This window comes from Megalobrama amblycephala, linkage group LG2 (assembly GCF_018812025.1).
Source record: "Megalobrama amblycephala isolate DHTTF-2021 linkage group LG2, ASM1881202v1, whole genome shotgun sequence".
Classification (NCBI taxonomy): domain Eukaryota; kingdom Metazoa; phylum Chordata; class Actinopteri; order Cypriniformes; family Xenocyprididae; genus Megalobrama; species Megalobrama amblycephala.
The window spans coordinates 13,425,500-13,437,970 of NC_063045.1; the positions used below are offsets into that span (position 1 = coordinate 13,425,500).

Sequence of the window (12,471 nt, forward strand, 5' to 3'; positions counted from 1 at the left end):
CAAAAATGTATAAAAAAAAACATCCTCAATAGCACCTTTAAAGAGAGTTAATGAGTCAAGACACGCTGTGATAATAGTTCTTTGATGATGATTGCTCGAATTGACTCAAAGTGTTTGTGCATCTCTTAACTGCAACAACTTCCTTTGGACATTTCTTCCCTGAGAAACTTTGCTCACTCGCAAAACTTTTGAGAGAGCAAACACAAAGCTTGTTTGGGGGAAACGCAAAAGTTTTTCTGAGCGAATGCAAAGTTTCTCAAGGGAACGTTTTTTTCCTCCCATATCATATTTTTTCCACCACCATGTCCCTTTAGGGGCTCCGTACATAAGAGATGAGCAGTTTACAGCAGAAAATACCAAGAGATATGCTGTATACCATGATGCAATGGGCTTTGACTTTCCTTGTTGTATTATTTGATCAGACTGCCAAACAGTGTTGTTATTGTTAACTAAAACTATTAAACTGTTTTTGTTGATTGAAAAATCTGAAATACAATAAAATAAAAATATAAACTTGCTGAACAAACAAGCTGAAATACTGAAATTACTAAAACTGAAAATGAATGCTAAATGGAAATAAAATGAAAAAGCACAATTACTAAAACTAAAATTTAAAAAACAAATGTTAATAAAAAAATAAAAAAATACTATAATAGTACATAAATAAGACAAACACTATAACACTACAGCTAATACATAATTCAGCTGTTTTTGCACAAAATTTATATAACAACAACAGTAGTTTGAAGTGCAGTAAAAGGTTTACAGACATCACATTGGGATGTCACTCGCTGAATTAAACATGCAATGTAATGAGGTCATGCAGTTGAAGAGAGCCGTTTGGGCTGGGCAGTGCATAAATGGTGCGATTGCACTTTAGGTGACCAGAGTTTGAGTCACGGCTCAAGGTCCTTTCAAAGTCCAATTGCCTTCTCTCTTTTCCCATGGTTTCCATTACTGACCTGTCTAAATGAGCAAAGAAGCCCCAAAATATACTTGGTCTGCAATATATAGCAAGCTAGTTTTCCATTCCAAACAACTCCTATATATAGAACAAACTCATTTTGGGATAGATGAGCCAGCTGTTTACTTGTTCGCTTTTTCACATCAAAAACAAGACAATGTCTAAAGAAAGAAAGAGCCTCACAGCTGTGTGTATTTGTACCTGCATACAAGCGTCTTGTGGCTGAAGTTCCTCGACAGACTGGACAAACCTGTCCAGCTCGGCCAGACTCATGACCTTGGAGTGACGGAACGATATGAGAAAGAGAGGAATGAGGATAGACAACATAGACTCTCCACACCATCTGTCGTGTCCTGCTCAAGCTCTGTGCCCTTCATGTATATACTACTGAAAGTATATGTATATGACACAATAATATGACTGTATATGCATGTCTATACGACATATGGAGGAAGGGAATTTCTTTCCCAAATAAAGAGCTTGTCTATATCTCCTGGCACGAGTGTGTCCGTGTGTGAACAGGGTTGGGCTCCTTATCTGCAAGAACACACTCCGATCTGCTCCAACCAAACAACTTGCATTGGGACTATGGCTCGAATGGGTTTATAAAAATATATACAAATCGGAGTATTGGCCTTTCAAGATATTTGATATATATTCTAATTTTAAAAATAGTAAATGTAATTTGTTTATTTAGATTTTTTTTTTTTTTTTTTTATCAGGAACCACCATTTTTGCGCAAACAGCCAAGTAAAATACTGTAAATTATCTAAACGCGCTATATGAAGACTAAATGCACAAATGTAAACAGCGGCATTTAGATACATAGATATTACCAAATCAGAATTTTGAATAGAGCCATCGCAATGGATTGTTTGAACCGATTCACATAAATGAATCAATCTTATTGAGTCTGAGACCAGTTTCACTACAAAGTTTAATATATTATTAACCCTATAAAGCCTACTGTATCATATTTGGTACACAAATTTCTAAAACCTCTAAATGATTAACATGATCAAAACTTTGCTGAAAAACCTGTTGTGCATAATCTACTTTGTGCCTTTTGTCATCTGTTTGATAGTTTTTACTTTTTAGCAAGTAAAAGGTATTTTATTATAATTGTAAATACATCCCCCTTCAGGTTATGGTACACATATCTCTTCCTGTGAAATCTTCACAGATTTTTATATAGTAAACTTAAGAATCATTTTTATGTTATTAGTAATATTTCAAGAGGAAAACTTACTGGACTGAAGCAAATTTACTTAGAAAAATCATGTTAAAATGTACCAAATATGATAAATTAGGCTTTTTAGAAATGTTTATTTGTTGATCAATTACAAGCTATCAAGACTTTCATCTTCCTTTTCGACCATATAAATATCATCAAATCGCATGTTTTTGCCAAGTCTGAGCCTCTGAATAAATCGAGGTATTTTTTCCTCCTTGATTATAAGCTTCATATTCTCACTATAGCAGACTATAGGAGCCATAAAACAAAACACATTTGCAAATTTTTATATTTTTATTTTAGATTTTGCTCAATAAAATAATTGTTCCATTTCAAATTATTAGATTTTTCTGACCATTATTTTATATGTCAGGCTTTACCAGGGTTAATATCTTAAAATTAAAAACTTAATATCTGTCCTAATTTTTTCAAACTTGCAAGACAAAGTAGTAAATATTTTAAATGAAGGGTCTTTAAATTAATGGCCAAATAAAAAAGTACATTAAAATTCACATATTCAGGGCTGTGCGATATGACGATATAATCGCTACCACGAAATAAAATGTCTATCGTTAGAGATTTTGCTATCTCGTAGTATGTAAATATATTGCACTATTGACACTTCAGAGTGATGAAATGCATGAATGACAATATAAAGAGCAGGACATGCTTGATTTATAAGCGCAATATATCCTGAAAAGGAACAGCATTCGTGCTGACTATCACACTGCCAAAGTGCGCGAATGAAACCTGCCTCTTTCAGAAAGCGATCGCGAATTAGAGACGTGCTCGATGTTAAGGTGTATTAAGCACAATAAGTGGGGTGGGCAATATACTGGTAGACACGATTAGTCGGTGGAAATTTGTCAACTGGTAGAGTTTTGGACTATCGTCTCTGTCAATGTCACGCTCACGTGAGGTTGCTATGCTGCGCGGTCACGAAAGATTATAATTTGCATGAGTTTTTAAGCATTGCGGTCTAAAAATCAAGTGATTTTAAACCGTTTATGTGCAATTAGCAGCGAAAGACAACTCATTTCAGCATATGCGCGCGCTCTCTGAGAGACTTTCCCAGCGCCGTCTAAGAGACACGTGACATGAAGCCGCTGCTCATGGAGCACGTGAGGACTGAACGGAGTGCTTTTTGACGCCTAATTGGGCTTGAACGGTCAAATACACATACCTATGTGTCAAAGTGACCACGTATTTGCAAGTAAACACAGCCATTTATGTCTTAAGTGAAGGTACAGTTGAGAAAGACAAGGCTCGAGTTAATGGATCGGTGCAGTCAGTCTTAAAGGGACAGCATCCAAATTTACATGCTGTCCTTATTAATGCTAATCAAACAACAAAAAAGAGAAAATCTCTCACTGCTTGCTTTTGTAACATTAATAAGAATAAATGTATATTTAAATTTACACAGTAAAGACTATGCATTTTTTATACCTTTGATTACTTTATACATTTTCTAGTGCTTGAAGTATTTTTCATGTAAGTTAGGCCTATTTCATCTGTCTTTGTTCTATTGTAATTTGTTTTCTTTGCCCTTTCTTTATCAAAGTTTATTTGTCTTCAGCAAGCTTTTTAGGCTAGTATTAATTTAAATTATATTGAAATTGATGGTAATTATGAAATTTCAATGATATAGAAAATGTTGATATCATAATCTTATTTAAAGCAAAAATAACTAAATTGTGATATAAAAATACTCATATCGTGATATAAGATTTTGGTCATATCGCCCAGCCCTAATTCACAAGGTTTAATTTAATATAAATGAATAAACTGTGAATATTCAAAATGTTGCAGAGCCCTGATTGTGCATTCGGAAACCAAATTCGCTTAATTCAAGTTCAATTTCAAACCAGGCTCAGTCAGCACCCTCAAAATGCATCTTACACTTACATAAATAGTACCTACTACGAATCTGTTGACCAGGGGCGGATCACGGATCATTTTTGGAGCCCTCCACCGACCGCTTCGTAGGGCTGGACGATTAACCGAAAAGTAATCGAAACAGAAATTCAGAACCTCTAACCGACGTAATTTTCCCATGTCGGTTATTTCGGTTTTTTAATCCTTCCCCCTTAAAAACATATTACCGTGTGTGTAGCCACATGACTCCGCCCTGTCCAGTCAGTGGAATAAAAGCAAAACACGGAGGTGAACGCCGGCTCAACACATAGTGATGGCGCGTGAGCGGTGAGCCTTGCGTCTTCACTAAACTTTGTCATTTGTAATTGTTTTATTGTTTGGACATTTAAGCGATTAGACGATCGGATGTGTATTATTATATCGAGCTACTGCGCTCGCGCAGCTGCATTGTGGCACAAACACTCATACAAACAGTAGCTGTGAAGTTCGCGCGCACAGAGAGGAACGCAGAAGCTAGTTGTCAGCGCTGTCCTGTGATTTATCACTAAAGTAGCTTAGAAACTCAAAACTTATTAAAGCATATATTTTTCTACTTTTGAAGGACCTATTTACAACCCACAGCTTCACAATTATTGGAGAGACGGTATGACTAATTCACACGCAATCACTCGTACTGGTACTGTACTAATTTATCTTTATCTGATATACAACGAGCAGAAATATGTAAGAAATGTTACGAACCATACATAAAATAACTGCTGAAAGTGAGTTATGATGTCTGATCTATCTTTCAATAGGAAAAAAAAATCCCACCTTCAATAGGCTACAAACCTTGTCAGTGAACTATGAGGGCAAAAAAAAAAAAAAAAAACCCAGAAACAAAATAATGGTTCATTAATCATAATCGAGGTAAAATGTTCAATTAATCGAGGTTTTGATTTTAGGCCATAATCGTCCAGCCCTACCGCTTCGGGACAATTTGGTAGGCTAACATTAGACTAACATTAACATTATTTAAAATAAATAAATTAAACAGTAGTCTGGGGTCCCAGTGGTCAGTGTGTGCGCAGGGGCTCGAGGTCCGCAGGATCCTCATACAAAAGTGAAACAGGCAGGAGGAAATAAACAGATATAATTGGTTTCTAATTAAACTCAATGTGCTGCAGTGATAATTCACAGGTCTGTTTGTTTCACAGTGTGTGGGCACAGCGGTGGAACGGATTATAGCTGAATTACGCACATGCAAATATACCGGTACACCTGCACACAAACCTATCAAGCATGCACACAAATCCAAACATGCACTACAGTTCAAAAGTTTGGAGTCAGTAATATATTGATAAAAAAAAAAATAAATAAATAAATAAAAAGTAGCAGCAATTACGTTCAGAATTTTAAAAAGATTGCTATTTTTGTTCTGTTGAACTTTATTTAAAGTATCCTGATAGTAAAATAGTATTGCGGTTTCCTCAAAAATACTATTTTCAACATTGATCATAATAAGAAATGTGTCTTGAACACCAAATCAGCATACAAGAATGATCACGTGACTCCATTTTAAATGCAGTATTTTAAATTGTAACATTTCGATCAAATAAATGCAGCCTTATTGAGCATAAGAGGAGACCTCTTTCAAAAACAAATACATATTAAAAGAAAAATAATATAAAAGATAACATTATCCGTAATATCTTGTAGGTTATAAAATTTGTGCCAGAACTGGACACAGTTAAAGGATTAGTCCACTTTTAAATACACTTTTCCTGATAAATTTACTCACCCCCATGTCATCCAAGATGTTCATGTCTTTGTCTCTTCAGTCGAAAAGAAATGAAGGTTTTTGAGGAAAACATTCCAGGATTATTCTCCTTACAGTGGATTTCAAAGGCTACCAACAGGTTGAAGGTCAAAATTACAGTTTCAGTGCAGCTTCAAGGGCTTTAAACGATACCAGATGAGTAATAAGGGTCTTATCTAGCGAATCGATCGGTCATTTTCGGAAAAAAATACAACTGTTTATGCTTTATGAACAAAATATCGCCTTGAACATACTTTCCGCTTCCGCATTCTTCATAACGCTTATGCTGAATGTCCTACGCCTTCCCTATTCAAGTTACGGAAAAAAAAGAAACTGGCGCCGCGTTCGTTCCGTAAGTAGAACAGGGAAAGCGTAGGACATTCACTGTAATTTTGACCTTCAACCTGTTGGTAGCCATTGAAATCCACTGTAAGGAGAAAAATCCTGGAATGTTTTCCTCAAAAACCTTCATTTCTTTTCGACTGACGAAAGAAAGACATAAACATCTTGGATGACATGGGGGTGAGTAAATTTATCAGGAAAAGTGTATTTAAAAGTGGACTAATCCTTTAAGGCACATTCACACAGATAGCAATTTGTACAACGGTAATAATAATACTGGTAATTATTATTTTAATTGTAACTATTATTGGTACCATGGGCAACTAACCCCAGAATGAACCATTATAAATATAGTTTTATAGCTTGTGTCCAGTCTGTCTGAAAACAGAACACACACACACACACACACACACACACACACTTTAAAGGTGTACAGCAGGGTCAGACCACAGCCATGTAAAGTCCAGGGAAAATACTGCAAATAGAATCGCTTGCGGCAAGACAGACAGTGACGCATCCCTCACACAGCTGGGTTACTAGCGTGTCATTGTTCGCACCCACCTACCCAATGGAATCAGACGGTCACATGGGGTGACACGACTGGCACCAAGGCAGAGGGCCATTTGTGAGACCACCCCGTCCACAAACGTTAACTTCACTTTCTTCCATCTTACAGAGGGAGTACAGTCTACTTTGAGCTTGAGATACAAGTCTGAGCTGGAATGGACTTCAACAAGTGTGCTAACTGTTCAATGACTTATAGGAACCTGGACCCCCAATCACTAATTTGATTTGACTAAATCAAGTAAACATGATGCAGCCTGCAACAACAATGCTGGTTAAATACAGGACCGGTTTTCTAAACCATAAAGACTGGGTTTACAAAGTTGGTATACTGTCATGATTCACTGCCAGAAGTCTATCTCTATAGCTGCCATCTTTCTCTGACTGACAAGAGGATGTCTGAAGGGAGGTGGCTGATAAAGAGGGAGGAGATCCTGAAACGTTCATTTAGGGAACAACATCAGGGTTCAGATTAAGGACATGGATTTGGAGTGAGGCCGAGAGAAGGACAAGGAGAAAGAAAAAATAGAGAAGACCTCTGCTTGTGTCTGTCACTACGACTTTAAATCAACAGCTCTGCTGGATGCAGGCCTTCATATAGACACTGATGTTATTGAGAAAGCAGAACCGTGAATGCGTGGTGACTGTGTCAAAGGGAGGCCACAATAAAAGAGCTACAACAGCAATACAATAGAGCTACAGATGAACAAGCTTTCGATGACAGCGAATCTACAATTAAGATACAAAAGAGATTATATGAGGGCACAATAAAAGTGAAAAAGATATGCAGCCAAAATTAGCTTTTTGCCAAACCTGGCAATGATGAGTGATTAACAAAAAATAATAATAAATTAACAACTGTAAGTAATTATGTTTACATTTTAAAATAATAATAATAAAAATACTACACTTTATTATAATAAATAATACATATTTTACAATTTAATATAATTATTACACTACAGCTGCTAATAAAAAGTTACCAACCAACTGGTTTTAATTGTGCCCCAAAGGCTGCTTTTTTAGCATTTGGGACTAGGCAAGTGGTCATTTTGGACTGTGATTGGAGCCCTTTATACAGGGTCCTCAGAGGACTGCAGAAACGGTCAAAAACAATCATTTTTTTACACAGTTACTCTACAGTTAAGTTACTAAAGAGATTATATGAGGGTGCAATAAAACTAGAGAAGAGTTGCAGCCCTTTGTACAGAGTCCTAAGAGGACATGACTACAAGGTGCACAATAAAGACTACGATCTTTATCTTCATCATCATCATTATCACCACAGCAAAGCTGGGAAACAGCAGTCAATAAAAGAAGTAGGGAACAACACATACAGACACAGCTTAACAACATACCAGACAGTGACATAGATTGGAATCCAAAAGTCTGACATTTGCAAATCTGTGACTCAAAATGAAATTTAAACCTGGAAAATAAGTAGTATTAGCATTTAGGAAAAATGTAAAAGAAATATTTGGGATATTTAAGTAAATTTGGATGTTTTTGTTTTTGCTGAAGCACAAGATGCTCATTGGATCATTCTCAAATCACACTGGATGACATGATCATCAGGTTTTGTGGAGCTCATGAAGCTGTAGTGCTGCTGTCACTAAAGCAAAAAAGGGGACAAACTAAATTCTGAAATTCATGTTCATCTTCAATTAAATTTTTCACTCAAAGAAAATGCAAACCAGAGGCACTTTCACTAGACTTTTGCACCCCAATGTATGTGTTCAAAACAAAACATTATTCTTGTGTCTTACCTTTCAGCTGATCGGTAACACCATGTCCAACACGTTCCATCACTCGTCCATCCTCCCTCTCATAACAGTCATCCAGAAAACTTGCTGTGACCTCCGACAAGTGCACCTTTCCCGCCACGCCCAGCTGTTCCATAAGATTGGCCAAGTTGACGTCGTTAGACCAGACGTCAAACTTAAAGCGCTTCATTCCCAGAATACCACAGAGCACGGTGCCAGTGTGCACGCCGACACGCATGTCCACGGTCTCCGACGTCTCCTGGCAGAACTGCTCGATGGCCTGGATCATCCCAAGCCCCATTTCCACACAGCAGTATGCGTGATCGGTGCGTGGCTCAGGGCAGCCCGCCACACAATAGTAGCAGTCTCCTAGGGTGCTGATCTTCTCGCAGCGGGTCAACTCACAAAGTCGGTCGAAGCGACCGAAGAGGTCATTTAGCAGTCCCACCAGTGCATGGGCGGACTTGTTGGCACTCATTTTGGTGAAGCCCACAATGTCAGCAAAGAGGATGCTGACCGGCTCCATGCGCTTCATGTTGAAGGGCCTGAAGATTATTTGTCCACGAGGAATAGAGTTCTTCTTACGTTTGTTGCTTTTGGGGCTGGACGTGGTTGCGGCAGCTGAAGTGGTGGCGGAGCACGTACCTGCGCTGTATCGTTTTCCTGAGCTCTCGCTCTCCTCGTCTCCCTGCTTCATCAGCTCATCCGCCACCAGCCGCGGCATCACAGAATGGATCATCCGCTCCTTCAGCGCCTTCTCGACCTCCAGATCCTTCCCGTGCATGATGGCCTGACCTACCTTGAGAAAGGTACTCCGAGAGCGCACTTCGGACATAATGAATATGTGGATGCCAATGACGTGTGCGCACAGGTGCAGCAGGACTTTACCTGGGCCGAGCCAGCTCAGAGTATGCCAGACTGAACTTCCCACCCTCGACCCTACGTAACTACCATCCAACTGAGCAAGGTGCAGCCAACCTAAAGCCTCATAAAGGACAGAATACAGCAGGCCAAGAAGCACCGACGCATACAGGGGCAAATGCAACACACTGTACAGCAAAAGCAGCACCTCCATACAGAGTGAAAATGTCCCAACTGGTGATATACAAGGAGCATTTTGAGAAGCAGGTAGTGACTGATTGTCTGCTTTCTGGCTATCAAAAAGAGCAAAGAGAGCGGTTTGCATCTGGGGCGCCAGGGTGATGCCAAACATGATCACTGTAAGGAGGAAGGAGGCATGGTTGTAGAATCGCACATACGGCCTTGAGAACGTAAACCAGAGGAGGAGAAGGCACAGCACAAGAAACCCTATCGTGGGGACCAGGAAGTTTGTAGGGTCACACCTGCTGCTATTGATCCCAAAGTAAATCCCCCAAAGCAGCGCAGCGGTGGCCAGGTAAAACAGGATGTAGCGGAATCTTCTCTGCATCTGCGGGAAGCAACGTTCCCTGCATGCCTCCTCTAGTATGGGCGAGTCAAACTTGGGGTCCCAGCACTGCGCCGCGGACCTTTCGAACAGCTGTGGCACTCTCCTCGGACTGCTCAGGTGAGTCTTAATAGCCCTAGGAACACCCAACTCCCCTGAGCTGCAGCTTGAGGAGATACTATATTTGCAGGGTTTGGAGGAGCCCATGTCGCCAGGGTCAACCTCTTGGTCTGGACCCACCTGTTGATTGCGGCTGTCAGTTATCCGCACAGTAACAGCTCCCCCTTCACTATCACACCTAACCTCCGTCTCGTGTAGTGGCTGGTGCTGCTCTGGCAATGCCATGGCAATGAGACAACAATTGACTTTTAATTATCACATATCACCTACTGCTGACAATACAGAGGAAGCGGCACTTGAACATGGATTCTTGAGAGTACGAAAAACACAGTTTGTATTTGAAAAGAGTCCAGCCGGAACGAAATTCCAAGTGCATTCACTATGAGGATGGACCTTCTTGGACTCTTGAGCAGTTCCTTATCCGTGCTGGGATTACGTCAGCACTCGGATTCCATTATATTCTATGGCTCAGGGGCGCGTGAACGCGCATGTGTGTACTTTTGCTCCGAGAGACTGACGCACTGCCATCCACTCGAGCCTCCTTTTTTGAGCACATCGTTTTTAAATCGCATTCAATACAACAAGAGCAAGTAAGTATCGTTTTAAAAGTGGGATGTTGGTTCACATTGAAACGGTTTTCAAATTAGTTTTTTTAATCCAGTCCCTCAAACACCCTCTCCAATGCTCGACAATGTTTGAATTTACTTTCCATTTCCAGATTACATGCAAAGGTAATACAAGTTTATATCTCATATTTCCAATTGCCAGATTTTACACATTTCTTGTACTCGGTTTCGGGCTGTCAGTTTTAAGTCAGCAAATAACAAACTTAACGGTTGCTATTTGACGAATGAGTTAAAAGGCGCCAATTTCTGTGAGAAAACTTTTTTTAAAACGCGCCGCTTTTCACTTTATAGTGTCAAAAAAAAAAGAAAATTGATTCAAAAATCTCTAACTTATGTTCTGACATCACGAAGAAGCAAGAATCGTCCTATATCTCCCGTAAACGGAGAAAAATAAACGTCTGGTGGTAAGACATTAAAGCTGTCCGTCTTTTTTCCGTCAAAACTCGGTGCAGATCCTGTTACTGCCCCACTTCTGCCCCTGTCGAGGGTCAGAAGACGGCCTATTCCCATGGAGGAGCCCCGTCCTTTCCTGAACACAAACTCCGGATGTCAACCGTTAATATTCCAGCTTTCAAAGCGCATTAAAATACGTCCAAGCTCAGGATGACGTCGTGACAACTTCAAATGACATCAGCGGTTCGCGTGAGAGCGCAACGCCGCGGTGCATATCTGCCAACTCCAGAAGACGAATAATACTTATGATTTCAACTTCCAAGAAGAGGAAAACACAGATGACATCGAGGCACTCTGTCAAGTCAGAAAGAGTGCTTAGGGAAAGTTTGCTCTTGTTTGTGTGCAATCCCTTTTAACCAGTTACTTGGAGGTAATCTCAAATAATTTCAATGCAAAGTGTTCAAAATGAAGACGAAAGTTTTTTCCCCCAGGCCTCAAGTCGTTTGATCGGGCTGGCAGCTCAGCACTCGTGGAGTTCAGACCAAGAATGAGATCTCACATCCCATTGCTTAAAATCCCACGCCAATGCTCCAACATTATCAGTCTCTTTAATCCTCACTTTGTCTGTTTAGCATTCCTCCAAAACTCCGTTCAAGTCCGTTTTCGTAGGCAAGCTCATGCCAGCCGAACGCACCGCTGCTGTGTCGCGTTGCGTCCTCTTCCGTTCGCTCTCGGTTCTCCTCCCCGTCTGCACGAGCCTGTTGAAGGGAACGGCGTTGTCGTGGGAGCCGAACAGCCTCAGGAAGGAGTTGAACACCGCTGGTTGGCGCTTACCCGGGCGCTGCGTTCACGAGCTCCACCACCATGTTCTGAGCACACTCGGAAAAGATGGTTGTGGGCGTGCGGTGGGGTGGACAACTTAACTACAGTGTTGAAATACAGGGGAGGGGGCGAGTCGCGAGGGAGCGCGCACGCAGGGCTCTTTAACGGCGGCGCGCACGCACGAGAACTCTTCATACTCAAATTTGGCTGCTCTCTTGGCATGAAGCCCATGTGGAGTCATAAAAAGAACAGGTACGTTGAGTATAATTATGACAGTATCTATTCTCACTGCCTAGATTAGCTGGAACCTGATTTTGACCTGTTCCTTGAGCAATTCATAATTGTCGCTGTGGTAAACAAGTATGAGTAAAGAAAGATTATATTTTACAGGTTTTTTTTAGAGTGTACTAACATTTCAACACGTATGTAACTGTTTTTATTATTATTATTTTGATTGTGTCAAATCTGAGGGCAGTAATACACTTAGCAGTGTCTACAATGCTGGAATTCAAATAGAGAAGAAGAAGAGAGCTAGTTCAAGACG

General features: G+C 40.1%; 1 protein-coding gene across 1 annotated transcript in view; it reads right to left on the reverse strand.

The window, feature by feature from the left end:
* Positions 1 to 12,054, reverse strand: part of adcy9 (adenylate cyclase 9) — a 44,994-nt gene extending 32,940 nt beyond the window's left edge. Inside the window, exon 1 of the mRNA XM_048182847.1 lies at positions 8,544 to 12,054. Coding sequence (XP_048038804.1) covers positions 8,544 to 10,311 — 1,768 coding nt within the window. The 5' untranslated portion in view covers positions 10,312 to 12,054. The remainder of the gene's footprint in view (positions 1 to 8,543) is intronic.
* Between the last annotated feature and the right edge of the window lie 417 nt (positions 12,055 to 12,471).